This window comes from Cyprinodon tularosa, unplaced genomic scaffold (genome assembly GCF_016077235.1).
Source record: "Cyprinodon tularosa strain WSP-4 unplaced genomic scaffold, ASM1607723v1 ctg602, whole genome shotgun sequence".
NCBI lineage: Eukaryota > Metazoa > Chordata > Actinopteri > Cyprinodontiformes > Cyprinodontidae > Cyprinodon > Cyprinodon tularosa.
The window spans coordinates 71,761-88,315 of record NW_024039344.1 but is presented as its reverse complement, the minus strand read 5'-3'; the positions used below and the strand labels follow the sequence as shown (position 1 = coordinate 88,315).

General features: G+C 37.2%; 3 protein-coding genes across 6 annotated transcripts in view; 2 read left to right on the top strand and 1 right to left on the bottom strand.

The window, feature by feature from the left end:
* Positions 1-4,459: 4,459 nt before the first annotated feature.
* LOC119797922 (UDP-glucuronosyltransferase 2A1-like) lies at positions 4,460-6,653 on the top strand. 3 transcript variants are annotated; one of them, XM_038307189.1, is made up of 2 exons: positions 4,460-4,602; positions 4,882-6,653. In XM_038307189.1, the coding sequence occupies exon 2, from the start codon at positions 4,896-4,898 to the stop codon at positions 6,462-6,464; it is 1,569 nt and encodes a 522-aa protein (XP_038163117.1). In that variant the 5' UTR covers positions 4,460-4,602; positions 4,882-4,895; the 3' UTR covers positions 6,465-6,653. The 3 variants fall into 3 exon arrangements, with proteins under 3 accessions (XP_038163117.1, XP_038163119.1, XP_038163118.1); XM_038307191.1 differs by having other exon boundaries at positions 4,460-4,606; XM_038307190.1 differs by having other exon boundaries at positions 4,460-4,624.
* Positions 6,654-11,303: 4,650 nt separating this feature from the next.
* On the bottom strand, positions 11,304-12,649 carry LOC119797918 (calcium homeostasis modulator protein 6). Its single transcript, XM_038307182.1, has 2 exons — positions 11,666-12,649; positions 11,304-11,495 (listed from the first exon to the last, which is right to left on the bottom strand). The coding sequence occupies exons 1-2, from the start codon at positions 12,128-12,130 to the stop codon at positions 11,343-11,345; spliced, it is 618 nt and encodes a 205-aa protein (XP_038163110.1). The 5' UTR covers positions 12,131-12,649; the 3' UTR covers positions 11,304-11,342.
* A 1,591-nt stretch (positions 12,650-14,240) lies between these two features.
* nptnb (neuroplastin b) overlaps positions 14,241-16,555 on the top strand; it is a 53,020-nt gene continuing 50,705 nt past the window's right edge. The window contains exon 1 of one of the 2 annotated variants that reach the window (XM_038307200.1): positions 14,241-14,881. In XM_038307200.1, the coding sequence (XP_038163128.1) occupies positions 14,803-14,881 (79 nt within the window). In that variant the 5' untranslated portion in view covers positions 14,241-14,802. The remainder of the gene's footprint in view (positions 14,882-16,555) is intronic. The other variant, XM_038307199.1, reaches the window with a different exon arrangement.

Here is a 16,555-nt window from a genome sequence, read left to right as displayed (position 1 = left end):
GCCCCGTTACTGCCCTAAAATGGTGGTATTGGTATCGGCGAGTACCAACAAATAGGGCTTCGATACCATTTTGAGAGCCATAAGTTTATTCAACTATTGTCACCCACTCCTGGTAGGCAAGAAAAAATTCTACTGGATTCACTTTGTATTAGATTTTTTCCTGCTTCACAAAGGTAGGCAGCAGCTTGACAAAGCCATAATGGCAATTATTTTACATTATTATGGTATCGGTATCGGCCGATACCACACAACCAGGTATCGGTATCGGGGCCAAAAAATGGCATCGGTGCAACACTAGTTAATACAACTATTCCTTATTTGTGAACATTAATTATGTTTTTGATAAAAAAATCCTTTCGCTAAAATGCCAGCAGAAGGCTTACAATATTTAGTGTGTGCCCCCCCCCACCTCAGAAAGGTCCAACCAAACACATAGCAGCAAACTATTTGAAAACAAACAGTGTTGCCAACTTAGGGCTTTTATTCACTATAATTAGTGACTTTTCAGACCCCTCTTGCACTTATATTTCAAAAAAGTGCCTAGTGCAAAATCTAGTAACTTTTTTCTGCTACTGGAGACTTTGGCAACAACATATAAAAGCGCAGAACTCTGCTCTCCAGAGCAAGTAGATACGTAACCCTGCCTCCTGCTCTCCTCTATTTTGTCTGCTGCAATGATTAATGCAGCTATTATTTAATCCTAATGGAAAATGGAGAACATATCAGGAGATCATGTCTTGTCTACAGTGAAAAGAAGGACTGTGTTATTTACTTTTGCAGTCACCTTTTTGGAAAAACAGGAAGGAGCAATCAGCTAAGTGAGCTTAGTGCTTGAAAAAAATTCTTTTGTTCCTTTTGAGACAGCATGAAAAGTCAGCTGAATACAAAAATTAGAGAGGAAAACAACAAGAAAAGGGACAAGAAGAGAGGGACAAAACGCAGAACATGTGAGAAGACAACATTATGTGTTGTCGTCTCAATTCAGAGGGCCTCCTGCCTGTCTTTGTCTAGGGCCCCAAATTTCCTAAATCCATCTCTGCCAATTAGGCATAACATTTTGTCAAATGACTGGTTCTATACCCTCTCGTTCTTTTTAAAATGTGACTTAAAAGAACCAAGCATTTTCCAAGATAAGCCTGTATTAAGTGTCATCGCCTGAGGTCAGTTTTCTTTATGAAAAACCTCTTTACATGAAATGGCAACGTTGATTGGGTGGTTAAGCCTAGGATCAGTTGTAGCATGTATGAATGTGAAGTTGACTTGTATGCTCAGTTATATTATCTGGCTCCATCTGTTACAAATGATCAAATTAAAGAACTACATTGAACTGATGTCAAGACTGTGGCCAGCTAAGGCTCAAAGATGCATGTGCAAATATATACGTGGGTATAGGGGATGAGTTACTGCTGTAGTATAAGGTTTGAACTTCTACATGGAGCTATTGTTATCAAAAGTTACCTTACCTGTAGTACAGACAGATTTCAACTCACTCAGAGTTTTAAGAAAAAATAAACAAAAAATTATGGCAATGGAAAAAAATTCCCTTGTTTTGGCTGATTTCCAACTGTACATGTAAATATATGTGGAATACAAATATGTGGAGTCGCTAAGATTTTTGATGTGTCGGATTTAAATACAGAAATATTTAAGAAAACCGTGCAGGAAGTTCTGAATGAGCCATCTTACAAAATGAACATGCAGAGATTATCTGAACTACACAGAGATCAGCAGGTGAAGCCATTGGATCGAGTCATCTGTTGGATCGAGCGCCTTTGTGTCATGAGACACAAAGGTGCTCCGCACCTCAGAACAGATTCCTACAGAATGACCTGGTACTCCTACTACTCTGAAGATGTCATATTGTTTTACACAGAGTTTTGAGAAAAAAAAAAATAAAAAATTATGGCAATGGAAAAAAAATGTCCCTTGTTTTGGCTGATTTCCAACTGTAAATGTCAATATATTTAGAATACAACTGTATATTAGAGATAATAAATGTATGAACCTTAACAAGAAACAGTTGTTTATTTTGTTTTTCATTTCTTAGTTTAACAATTTTTGTGTGCTATAAGATGTCCTAACTTATCTACCACCCCACTGTAAAATTACATCTCTCTATTACATTTGTGGAAACAACTGATTATTACTCAAAGGATCTCACATTTGGAACTAGTGTTTTCATATAGAGAGGTGTCAGAATCCACATGGCATCAAAGTTTGCTGCCTCAGACATTCATAAAGAAGCAGTACTCTCTAATGGCTTTGGTTTCTTCCAGAAGCCTACCGCATCCTGTTAAAAACTGAAAGTGGTTCAGAAAGGGCATGAGGAGCGCAACAATTAGTTAGTGGTATTATCCTGGTCTGTAAATTCCCATGATCCCTGTTCAATAATTGTGAATGTGCTGGACAGACAAATCCAAACATGGTGGCCCTACCACAAAATTTAGAGGACTGAAATGATCTACTGGTAAAATTTTAGTGAACGACATCAGGGCACACCTTCAGGGGTTCAAAGTATTAGGCAGTTGGCCATGATAGTATGTCTGATTATTGTATGTATCTGCTTATTCTTGTCTTATCTTATGTTTTACTGCAATGTGTTGACCAACATACATTTGTGTTTATTAGCTTGGCTATCTGGTGCAATAAAATTACACTGCAGGACAAAGTCTGTCTTTAATATGAATGAATGCTCATTTTTATTTGACCATGAAATTCAAATGTGAAATTATCAGTAAAGGTTACATTAACTGCAGGGTCATGGTTCAAGGTAGCTAATATGCCAGTAGGTGGTGCTCTTTACCAACCCATCTGTTTCTGATACTGGTAGTAGTTGTATTCAAATCAAATTTCGATTTGGCAACATGCATTTTTTTTTTACCTACTTTGAAAAAAAATTGTTGGTATCAGACATTTCTTTTTTACCATGCTTCAACGGAATGGTTTTAAGATTAAAATCATGAAACAGCCCTGGCAAAAATGATGAAACCCTTAACTTAATATTATATTGAACAAACTTTTGGGGTAATAACTGCAATCAAATGCTCTTTGCAAAGATGCTCAATAGGCTTTAGGTCAGGGCTCATAGAAGGCCACCTTGTATTAGTTCAATGTTTTCCTCTTAGACATTCATGGATGTTTTTAGCTGTGTGTTTAGAGTCATTATCCTGCTGACCTGAGACTGGGCAGCACATTTCTCTCTGGAATCCACTGATAGTCTGGAGATTTCAATGACCACTGCAGAGATTGAAGACACCCTTTACCAGATGAAGCAAAGCAACCACAGAACATAACAGAACCTTGTTCATGTTTCACAGCAGGGGCTCTATTCTTTTCTTGATATGCTTCATTTTTTCAGCTGTGAACGTAGAGCTTTTTGTCTTGGCAAAAAGTTCCTTTTGTATCTCATCTGTCCATAGGATATTCTACCAGAAGCATTGTGGCTTATCAACATGTAGTTTGGCAAATTCTTTGGTAGTCTTCAATTTTGTCCACGTTTGCTCAAACAACGACGGATGGTGAGATCTGACAGTAATGTTCCTTTAGCTTGAAGTTCACCTTTAATCTCTTTATTACCATTCACGTTATCTGTCTCTTTGATTTATGTTCATATGTCCTCCTGCTCCCACGACCAGGCTGGTTGGTTGCAGACCTTTAGACCTTATATTTCTAAATAATATGTGCAACAGGTCACAGGAACATCAAGCTGCTTGGAGATGCAGTTTGATCTTTATCATGCTAGTCCATATCTTATTTCTAATCTCCTGAGACAACACTTTCCTTCGCTTCCTCCGGTCCATGTTTAATGTGGTACACACCATGTCACTAAACAGCACAGTGACTACCTGTTGCCCCGTATTTAGTCCCACTGACTGATTACAGGATTCTAGAAATGTGCGATTCTAATAAGTGGACAAACCTTGATTTGACATGTCCCTTTGGAGGTATTATTTTCAGTGTTTTCTAGGGGTACTGTCATTTCTATCCAGGCCCGTTTCATTGGATTTTTGTTTTTATAATTGTGTTGAAGCAAAGTTGAAAAGCAATGTCTGAGTTTCATTTGTTCATTTTAATAGAATTTATATTTATCCTTAATTTTGTCAGAGTCAAGTAATTTATTTGACCATTGTTGGTTTTCTTTCAATAATTGAGGGTACCAACAATTTTGCACACGTGTGCATAACAAGAAATATAACTGTTAGGGATTTCTTTTTTGTCTGCCTTTTGTCAGATTGTGTTTTAAATTATGCAACTAACAAAATATAAGACACAGCCCAGACTATTATGTACAGTTTGGGAATAATTATATTATCTAAGAAAAAAAAGACAGAAAGCAACATTTTTGTTCTTTGTAGAATGTAGACCAACTTTGAAGTTGGTATTATATAAACTTTGAGCGAATGAGGGCTTCTGTTCTATTCCATTAGTGACATAGACAATGTATTTAGTTTGGTCAACTTTGAACTGTCTTATCACTTACACATGAACCTGTAAAGAACCTATAAATAGACCTGCACAGAGTCCTTTTCGTTGTTGGACCTGAAACAACGAGCTCCAGTACAAAAGCTGTATTTTGAAAAATACATTTTCACGGGCAGCCAAGTAGGTAAACTTTTTCATCTTTGTGAGTATACTTTTGCTAACTTTATGTGATGTATTCTAGTTGATTCGAAGTGAATCAGACTGCTGAACTGAGACATCTGAGCAACAACTGAGTTAATATTTTGCAGCCAGAGTAATAGAGCAGTAAAGACTTTGTTAAAAATTGCAATTCTTAAACATTGTCATGAATCACAAATTATTTTTTATATATTGATTTTTAGTTTTTGAAAGTTCAAATGTAAGTATATGCTAAATTGTGAGATGTTTATGTTTTTGCAGCTTTAGAGAAAAACATGAATTGGATCTGGATTAGTCTAATCTGGTTCTGTCCACTGGTGGTTCATAGTGGGAAAGTGCTGGTGTTCCCGGTTGACGGGAGCCACTGGGTGAACATGAAAGTCATACTTAAAGAGCTGCATTCAAGGGGACACCAGATTGCTGTTGTGCGACAGGTAGACAGCTGGTATATTGAGGAATCCTCTTCCCTCTACACTTCAATTAATGTCAACATTAAGTCTGGATTTGATGAAGACTTCATAACATCATTTGTGACAAAGCTGCTGAAAATCCAGCGAGAGGGAAAGTCTGCCTGGACTCGTTTTAAACTGGAACTGGAACAAGCCCAGTGGATCTCACAGTTTCATGTACAATCTTCCAAAGGTCTTGAGCAATTTTTTGAGACCAAAGGGCTGATAAAGTCACTACAAGAAGGAAACTATGACCTAGTTCTTACAGATCCTGCTTTTCCAACAGGCGTCATACTTGCTCATTACCTCAAACTGCCTCTTGTTTTTAATGCAAGATGGACCAGTCACAATGAAGGCCACTTTGCAATTGCACCTTCTCCTCTCTCTTATATTCCAATGTTTGGCACAGAGTTTTCAGATAAAATGTCCTTTATTGAGAGAGTCTTAAATGTAATGGCATTTGCTTTAAATGAATGCCTCTCTGCATGGACTATTATACCACATTATAAAGCCTTAATTGCAAAGTACTTGGATTCAGATGTAGATTACATATCCATGTTTCAAGCTGCAGACCTGTGGCTCATGAGAGTGGACTTTGTGTTTGAGTTTCCTCGTCCCACCATGCCAAATGTAATCTATATGGGCGGGTTCCAGTGTAAACCTGCAAAGCCTCTGCCTCAACACTTGGAGGAGTTTGTTCAGAGCTCTGGAGAGCATGGAGTCCTCATCATGTCTCTGGGGACTTTAATAGAAGATTTACCACGTGATTTAATTGAAGTGATTGCCAAAGTCTTCGCAAAATTACCTCAGAAAGTCATTTGGAGGTATAAAGGCTCCAGGCCGGACAATCTGGGAAACAACACTTTACTGGTGGACTGGATGCCGCAGAACGACCTTCTAGGACATCCTAAGATTAAGCTGTTTGTGGCCCATGGTGGAACAAATGGTGTTCAGGAGGTTCTTTATCATGGAGTTCCTATATTGGGCATTCCTTTGATTTTTGACCAACTTGATAATCTGTTCAGAATCGAAGTTAGAGGAGCTGGGAAGAATATTCCACTCTCTACTCTGAATGAAGACACTTTCTTGCAGGGTATACAGGAGGTCCTAAGTGAACCCTCCTACAGGTTGAACATGCAGAAACTGTCCAGTCTGCACAGGGATCAACTAATGGGACCACTGGACACAGCAGTTTGGTGGATAGAGTTTGTTATAAGGCACAAGGGTGCTGCTCACTTGAGAACTGAGTCCTTCAGACTTCCCTGGTACTCCTACCACTGTATAGATGTGATGTTGACCTTAGGAGGGGCTGTGCTGGTTAGTTTTGGTATCTTTGTAGTTCTACTAAAATCTATTTGGAATTTATGTCAGAAAAAAAAGAAGAAACAAGAATGATAAGAAGTGCAGTTAAATAATAATCAGACCGAACAAAATACTTTTAAATTTAGAATTACAGAGTTTTAATCATAATGACCTAGATTATGTCATTTTTGTTTTTAATGGAGCGTTGTTTTTTTTCAAATGATTTGAAGAAACCTGGTCTGGTCTGAATAAATTACCTTCTTTTCCTAAACCATCTTAAAATCAGTTTTGTTTTGTTGTTTCTCTTTACCTCATAGGTAGTTTTAAAAGATGAATTTCTATGGAATACCATAGATAATCCCCTTGAATAATAAAAGATTCTTCTTCTTGTACAATATTAAAGGAATAGTACACCCAAAACATGATTAGCCTTCATTTTCTACTCACCTCCATGCTGAACAACACTCTGGAGTACTTTTTTGATATCTCAAATGCATCTGGAGATCTGGGAGACTTCTTGCTGTCTGCTGACATTCAAATAATGGAGGTCTATGGCGCCCGAGACAGAAAGGTCCACAAAAGTCCACAAAAACTTGTCAATATTCCTCCATACTGCTCGTCCAATGTAATCCAAGTGTCCTGAGTGGGTAGCATCCAGAATTTACTCGAAACGAAGTCATTTAGAACGTTTTAGAGCCTAAACAGTAGTGTATAGGATTTCCTAATAGCGCCCCCATGCGCGCTCACGATTCTACGGAAGCCGGCAGACCAAACCAGCGCATTCAGCTCGGCAAAGAACTCATGCTCTTCCTCAACACTGAAGTCCTCAGACATTTTTCTTTCGTTGTTTCTTTCTTTGCACAGGTAAACAGCACATTTCTTCTTCTACGCTTGCATTATCGGCAGACCAGACGCTGAATGCGCACTTCCTTCCGGTTTGGTCTGCCGGCTTCCGTAGAATCGTGAGCGCGCATGGGGGCGCTATTAGGAAATCCTATACACTACTGTTTATGCTCTAAAAACATTCTAAATGACTTCGTTTCGAGTAAATTCTGGATGCTACCCACTCAGGACACTTGGATTACATTGGACGAGCAGTATGGAGGAATATTGACACGTTTTTGTGGACTTTTATGGACCTTTCTGTCTCGGGCGCCATGGACCTCCATTATTTGAATGTCAGCAGACAGCAAGAAGCCTCCCAGATCTCCAGATGCATTTGAGATATCAAAAAAGTACTCCAGAGTGTTGTTCAGCATGGAGGTGAGTAGAAAATGAAGGCTAATCATGTTTTGGGTGTACTATTCCTTTAAGAATTAGCAGGGCATTGTAGACAAAAATATTCACACACCCAAAAAAAAGCAACACAAATACTTTATCATAAAGAAAATGTTTATTTCTTTTGTCCTTTACTCAGGACTTTTTTATTCACTCTGAAAGGTGCACCAGCAAGTTTCAGGGACAGTGCACACAGTATTGTCAGTAAAAAAAAAAAAAACTTGATGAGAAAAACTTTAAGTAACTAAAATGACTTTTAGCTCATGATAAATCATCAACTGTCAACAAAATATTCTGCAAGAGTGAAGAACAATAGGTTGAGACACAACATGCTGTAAATATTTGCTTTTTCCTAAAAAAAATTCTAATGGTGGGGTTAGGGTTAATCAACCAAAAAGGAATAAAATCCCTCATTGAAACTCTGAAATAAATTTTTGGCTCTAACAAAAAACCTCTGCAGTGTCAGAAAGTGAAGGCAACACAAAGCATAAAGACAACAACTTCTGCAAAATCATGCAGAAAGTCTCAATGTTGCATGAAAAATAGACATGAAAATGGCCTTCTCTGAATTTAAGGAAGTAATCTGCTTGTGGTATCTGCTGAAAACAAGGAAATACAGAATAAAATGCTTTAAAAAGACACTTTAGTTGCCTTTTTTTTCCTTGAAGCTACACTTTTTATAGAGTATTATTTGGGTAAGAGAACATTTAGGCTAATTTTTTATGTAATTCCTAAAATAATTCTGATATTTCATTTATTTATTTATTTTTTATCAGTCTGGTAAGTTTTAGACCCTCCTACAGTTAAGAGATGCAAAGCAGCCGACATGGGGAGGATGTTGGTTTGTCAAATGTCTCGTAAAATGCAAATTAAAGCCTTCTTGTTTTGAGCCAAACAAGCCTTAATAGATACTGAAGATCTCTGAGCTGTAAAAGTCAACCAGATAAACAAATTAAGCAATCCATCATTTTCAATAATCTACTTTGTTTTGTTTTTTTGCTTCACGTCTCAAGACTCATTCAATCCGTTGATTATTCTGCTTCGCTTTAATGTAAAAAATGTAATGTTCTACTGTTGCAGAACAATTAAAAAAGGGGAATGTCATCTTAGATGTACAGGCAGGATAGCAGCGTTAGCTCCATGGAGGGAAGGGAAACGGGAAAAGAAAAGGAAGGGATAGTTAGTAGGTTTATTGGCCATCATTTCCAGAGACCTCATATTTTTTTTGAATGCACAAATAATGAAAAAAATAAGTAAATATCATTTTATATTGTCTATTTTGGGTATATCTTATGCTAAAGATTAGCATGCTAATATGTCATGACACTATAACATCTTAAACATGGTCATTTTCAATCCACAACAGTAATTTCCATTATTATACATATTCATATATAATATAATATTTATGTGATTTCATTATAACCACTATCAGTTAATGTTTCTATACACTTTGACAAAGTAGGAACAAATATAAACATTTCCAAAAATACGTTGGATTTTCTGAAAAATGACCCAGTTTGACTGTAGTTTAATCGCACATATATAGCTACATACAGTTTAGAAAAAAAAGCTTGATCAATATTCAATTTTAAAAAACAAAAATATGTGCAGCATTTATAAAATTTTATAAAAACTGTCAGTTATTGTGTTTGTTATCCTAAGATGGGGAATGATCTGCCATTTCACATAAAAAATAATAATTTGTTCTCCTTTTGTTTCTACAACTAACCTAAATGATCTCTAAACATAAAAACAACAACAAAACCAAAACAACAATAAAACTTTTTGTATTTGGGCAGGTATACAGTGAGGCTTTTCTTCATGAATGCAACTTCTTTCCCACAGTTTCTGGAATTTATAATATAAATTTTTATTGCGGAAGGTATTTATACTTCTTTGGATTTTTCCCCAAGTATTTAAGATTTTACAACTTTAACATCAGTATATTATATAATGTTTTTTCTATTCATTTATATCAGCACTAAATACAAAATAAATGGAAACAGTGAAAATGGAAAGTTATTCATTTGTATTTAACCTCAACCACTATAGTACCGCTAAATGGAATCCAGTAAAGTGGTTGCCTTCTGCTTAAATAATTAAGTAAATGTGATGTACTTTTGTGTAACTTGATTTTAGTATAGATACAGCTCTTCTTTGAAGATACTTTGTTAGAGATCATCAATCTTTAGGAAGACCAAGGATTATGGTCTGTCATCAGAGGTACACACACAGAGATAGTATGGCTTAAAACCAAAGGTGTCAAGTAACAAAGTACAAATACTTTGTTTCCTTACTTAAATTAAAATGTTTGCTTTCTATTCTTTACTGGAGGAATTATTATTTTCTATGTTCTCCTCATAACATTTTAAAAATAGACTCTTTAGAATTGTTTCATTTAATCTCATATTCGTTATGGACTGTTAAAAAAATATAAACCATCAAAATGATTTGTCTCACCAAGACCATTAATATATTTGTGGTTCGACTCGGTACTGCAGCAACTTTTTGTTTGCCACATACCAAAATAGATTGTTTTTCAAGATGATGCAATGTTAAATTTGCCTCTGTTACCATTAATTATAAAACTAAGAAAATTAAGTATAAGGAAGTTATCATCTAGAATTGTAGAACAATTCCCTGCATGACTTTTACTTTTATACTTAAAGGGGTTTTAAAATGTTTACTTTTTAAACTTTTACTTGAGTAAGAAAATTCAACTAAAAGGTTTTTAAAAAGTAAGATTTCTAGTGCTATTTGAGTAATAAACATAAATTCTTTTTACACCCCTGTTTAAAACAAACCTTACCGAGATACGATCATATGGAGTAAAATGTTCTGATCAGATGGAATAAGAACTCACCTTTTTTAATATATCGTTCTCATAGCCAATCACAGAGGTAACTGAACCCTTTTAATTGATTCCTTTCTTCAGCAAGGACAGAGCTAAAGGATGGATATTAAAGATATGTCTAGATATTCAAAGATCATGGAGGATGAGTACAAAAAAAACTAGCAATTTTTTCACATCTTTAATTATATTACTTTCCTTCTACTTTTTAACATTTGTGCTTTTAACCTGACCAAACAGCTGGGTGGAAATACTTTTTTCATGTGCAATTGTCAAACAGAGCTATTTGGTCTCATTTCGATTACAGCAAAAAAAAAAAAAAAAAAAAAAAAAAAAAAAAAATTCCAGAATTTCCCCATTGTGGGAAAATAAAGAGATTTTCTATTCTATTGTACAGCAAAAAAAAAATAAATAAATAAAACAAAAAAAAAATTATATATATAAAGAAAAGAGAAGCACCAAACATATCAATCCACAGCTTGATTTAAAAGGAGGGTCCTGCACTGATGAAACAGGAAGGGAAACCTCGGGGAAGGATATTTGATTATTCTTATTCCTGGTTAATAAAAAAAAAAATCCCCAAAGATTATCTTTGAAAATAATTATATATCCTCAATGATCATCAAACACACTGTTTATCTATAATTATGTTTTGCATTTTTCTGAAACAAAGAAAATAAGTCCAGTTGCCAAAAGTTGAAGTACATATAATGACTACGACCTGGATGATGGAGAATTTTCAGACAAAAAAAAAATTATTGAAATGTCCCAAACTATCGGGATGGGGGATCCTTTTTTCTTGGTATTTACAGTGTCCATCAAGGAGAGGTTAAGTCTGCTCAGGATGCTCTGGTCCTTAGTGAGCTCATCCTGAGCACAGTGAGCTCGGCTACATCTGTATCCTGCATGTCCACCTCCTGTTTGCAGCTTTCTCTGATTACATACACAACCAGACCCACACAGATGAAAATGAGGAGGATTATTCCTATTACCTAGAAAGAGACAAGTAGGATTAGCCAACAAACACACAAATGAAGCTGCATGAAGAGCTTTCATTATGTTATGATGACAGACATGTCTAACATAGTAATTACTTTGGAACCAAAAAAAATGTCCCTCCACTCTCAACACAACGTCAACAATCTGTGCATATTCAACTCACCTGAGAAAACACAAACAGCCGCTGTGAGCGGAGCATTAATTCCTGTGTGGTGACATCTCCCTCTCTAATTGGTTCACACCATTTCTGTGGAGCTGCCTTGTCCACAAGCACAAATCTTCCCTCCCAGTCTGTCATAGCGCAGGCAAAGTACTGGCCATCCAGGAACAACAAAATCAGCCAAATGACGGCGGGAACAAAACTGGAGAGGGAAACCATTTCCCTGCACCAGGCGCTGCACCTGCATCCTTGGACAATTTGCATCAAGGTGAAGGCCATGACAGCAGGAATGATGAAGAATGCTGAAGAAAAAGCTCCATTCCACGTAGGGTTGCAAGGGCACTCAAACTCCAGCTCCACGAGCTTCTCTAGTCCCATGAGGATGAACCCAAAAGCCACATTTGATACCAGAGGGCTGTTGCTAAGTTCATTTTTCAGCCTGCTAAGCCATTGTTGTCTGCTTTCCATACTAAACTGACTGAAGAATGAAGTCAACCGCTCCAAAAGCCCAAAAGATAGTCCTCCGTTGTGAACACATTGGCAGTCTTAGTGATGCGTAATTAATCTATCTAGGGGTAAGTTTTACCCTGAGGCAAAATGCCACACTTCCACTCTGATTGGCTTTGAACAAAGGAGGGTGTGCCGTGTGCTCTGACCTTTCTCTAGCTCATTGGTCTCTGTGAGATTTCAGGTGGGGTTACATTTTAAATATGGTCTTCCGTAGATAAGGGAGGAAGGGCTGTAAAGTGGAGGGAAGTTTGTTCTGTTGTGGCATAAACAAATGTTCTTTTAAACAGTTGTGCAAATAATCATGCCAGAAATGTACTTATTAACCTAGAAGCAAACTATAGGCTAAGGAAATCAAAATACAGCCTAAATGAAAAAAGGAAAAATGAAAAGAATGAATAACAATGTTAATAAAGACTTTTCCTTGACAGCAAACTAGAGCCAGAGTCACGTTTCATGTTTGAGTGCACAAACTTTGTTGTTAAAGGGGATGCTGAAATGTTTTCTAAAGAAAAAAAGTTTTTAATATTAGAATTCCAACAGATTGTCAAAATAAAAATTTTCAGACATACATGGCATCAATTATTTTTTTTCTTCTGTCCTTTTAAGCCCATTTGAATATTTAAAATAATAGTTAGCTATGAAATTATATATATTATTATATATTAGGTATACTAAGTGATGTCAGCCTTTCTGGATGGATGGATGGATGGATGGATGGATGGATGGATGGATGGATGGATGGATGGATGGATGGATGGATGGATGGATGGATGGATGGATGGATGGATTCTTTCATTCCTATACTCATCATCTCTTGTATACTTCTGTTTTGTTTCTAAATGTTCATGACTCATTTTAAGCATAGTCAAATTAAGTCTAAAAAGATATTCCAATTATTGCATTTTCTCTTGAGTGTCTAGGCTTTTAACATGAAAAATAGCAAATATCAAACTAATTACTGTAAAATACAGACCTAGACAAATAAATGGAGTCACTGGCCCTCAACAATATAATTCATTGTCTGTGGCTCTAAATAAAACAAGCACTTGTTCTGCACACCTAGAATATTTAGGAAGACTTTATGAACCTGCAGATGTATGTGTGGACATGTGGTTGCATGTGAAAAAGAATGAGGTGTAAAATTTGGTGATAAGTCTTTGGAGCTTCCATTTTTTGTTATAAAATTGCTGTGTTGACCTTCATCTGAAAAGCAAGGGTTAGTTGGAGCTTTGCCATTGGATCTTACCAAAGTCATGCCCTTTGTCTGCTTATTGCCAGCAGATCTTTTGACTTACTGTATCTGACTCTACTTCACATGAATGGATGGAATGAGGAATAACAAGAAATGTTTAAATCTTTTTATCTTTTCTTAAAAATGTCTAAAAATATATATTGTAATTTAATTATATACTTTTTTAGACTCGACAGGTAGGGAATCCGTTACACGTTAAAATTACACATTATAAATAAATCAAGTGTTAAAATACTGCCGGTCTATTCAATTAAATAATTTAGAAGATAGATCATTACACAAGAGACGGCTGTTAGAGATTTACACTAACTGGCCGCATGAGGGCGCAGGTGTAGCAGAACGGAATAGGGATTGAAGAGGATTACAGGAGGCCATGTTCATTTTAAGAAGGAATGCAAAATGTATATGTTGAAAACATGCAAGTGATGATATAATTCACAAAAGATCCTCTTGGAGAGCTCCAGATTATCATCATAATCTCGTTGCGAGGAAATCCGAATCGTGTGTTTGAGTAAAACTTAGTTAAAATCCCAGCATTCTAAGTATCATTTGCTTTTTTTGAGATAGATTTTGATTTTGCAACGCACTCTACAGTTTATTTTATTTTTTAACTCAAACATCCTTCGGCTATTTGTTCCGTGTTGTTTGAAATACGTATTAAAATGGAAACTAAACAACAAAAAAGTCCCAAAACTGAGAAAAATATCAGCTCCTACCATCTATAAATAAGGGGGGGAAAGACGGAGGCATAAAACTGAGTTCACAAACATCCTTTGCATAGGTGCGCGGCTGCAGTGCGCGCGCCGCTGGTGAGACTCCCTGTTCATCTCCAGTCCTGAGCGCACTGGGCACGCGCGGCTCTCCGTCGCTGCCGTTGGTTCCCTACCAGCATCTGTTCCTCCGTTGGTATTAAAAATAGACCGGTGCTGATAACAGACTTATGTTTCGCCTTCACCACCCGCCGTCGGGAATCGTTTTGCGCGCTACTCTCATCTTAATCACCGAACCGTGACCGGTGGGAGCGCAAATGCGCATCGTTTTGCGCATCTCTGAATCTTTGGAACCTCGCCGTGGACAATCCCCCTGACATCCAAAGACATCTTCCCTGCAATCCCAGCAAGGCTTCTTCGATGCCTATGGCCGTAGATAAAGTCGGCTGGCCTCGTCCCGGACCTTTCACCCACGGCTGCCCTCCAAAAGGTCTTTGAATCAAGGAGGCATCTCGGGATTTTTTTTTTTTTTTTTTTTGGATCTCCTCATCAGACTGTTTTTGAAGAACCCGGTGATATGCTGGGCCCATCTCTCTAAATCTCGTGATCAATAGCCTGCACCATCTCTCCTCCCACATTCGTCTGACAGAGACCCTCACCGAGCCCTAATGATGCATCCGAACGCGTTGATGCTGGCGGTGGTCCTTCTGCGCAACTTGATGCTGCCCTTCTGCTCGGCTCAAAACGGTAAGGACACAGTTTTGACCCTGGGAGGAATGTTCAGACACACAGGGAAAGTGATTTCTCCTGCCTTGAGGACGCCCGAGTAAAATGTTCTAAAGAGGATTTGATTTCGACGGCGTTAAGCCTCCAATTTAACGCTCCTCCACAACAAGGCCAGTTACTACGCTTGATTTGTGTGACTGACTAATCAAAGTTCAGGAGAAATTAGAAGAGGTGTGACAGTTTTCTTTTCTCCCTATATTTTTTGATCAGAGTTGAAATGTTAGAAAATAGAAAAAAACATGGTGAAGATGGATGGGAACAAGTTTTTAAGCTGTGCACCTGTGTTATTTCCCAATACCAGTCACATATATTAATACTATTAACCCTAAACCTGCATGAGCACAAACTACTGCATAACTACAAAGCAAAATTGTATATGATTTTAATTTGTAAAGATAAAAATATAAAAGCATAAGCTTTGTATATTTCTGTTACTTAGATTGCAAAGAGGCGTGGGTGGGATTAAAATAAGAAGTATGATAATAAGCTATGAGGAATAAGCTTACAGATAAATAGAGTCCACCGGTGTTAAATGTAAATTATATAAAATAAAAATTCTTCTCAGACAGCTTCAGAAATTTGTTAAAGAACATTAGTAAAAAACAGCATAAGCAGGATGGGGAACACTGAAGCTTAAATCTAAAAAAACTAAGAAATGTAAAGAATATTGCTATTTCAATTTCAATTCAGTTTATTTATATAGCGCCAATTCACAACAGGTCATCTCAAGGCACTTTAAAGTTCAACCAGATCATAAAGTCAAATAGATTCAAAGTTTTGTATCTAAGGAAAACCAGTTGATTGCATTGACCCATTGACTCCAATGCAATCCCTCACACTAAGCATGCTTGTAGTGACAGTGGAGAGGAAAACTCCCTTTTAACAGGAAGAAACCTCCAGCAGAACCAGGCTCAGTGTGAGCGGCCATCTGCCGAGGCCCATTGGGGTTCAAGGAGACAGAAGCAGAGATACAAAAAGCAACTGCTGCCCTCTGGAAAGAGGTTCCGCAGCATCCGCTGCAGATCCACCAGGTTGTGCAACAGCTTCTTCCCCACTGCCATCAGACTGTTGAACCTTTGATCCACAATCCGAACTCTGCACCTATTGCACATTATCGGGCATCAAATGCTGCTGAACTTTTAACTTTTAGCCCTTTAAATTGTTCATCTCATTGTATTTTTCAATAACGCATTTTTTGCACAAATGCCATTTTGCACTGAACCACTGCAACTTGCACACTGTCTCTTATCCTCTGCACTGTTCACACTTTGACCACTGCTGCACTTTTTGTATTTTTCTATAACTCGTGCCATTTGAAATATCAATGCAACGTTCATAAGCTGTATGTAACGCAATTTCGTTCTGTATGCACCCTGTGCATACAAAATGACAAATAAAGAAGTCTAAGTCTAAGTCTAAGTCTAACTGTAAGAGGCGGCCCCTTCCAGGAAACACACAGCCAGGCAGACTGGTAAGATTGCACTGTTGCAATCTTATCAAGATTCAACCATAATAACTCTACAAATCTGTCCACTGTGGGAAAGGTGCAACATGAAAGCCTGTGTAGAAGTTTGTCACAAGTCTTCTTACACAGCTGCTTCTGTATTTTAGATTAAACGTTTTTTTCATAGTCAC

Excerpts from the sequence above, each read along its gene's own strand:
- LOC119797918 (XM_038307182.1), bottom strand. The coding sequence starts at position 12,130 with ATGGAAAGCAGACAACAATGGCTTAGCAGGCTGAAAAATGAACTTAGC. Across the intron at positions 11,496-11,665 it reads GGCTGTTTGTGTTTTCTCAG|GTAATAGGAATAATCCTCCT; the intron begins GTGAGTTGAATA and ends GTCTCTTTCTAG.
- LOC119797922 (XM_038307189.1), top strand. The coding sequence starts at position 4,896 with ATGAATTGGATCTGGATTAGTCTAATCTGGTTCTGTCCACTGGTGGTT.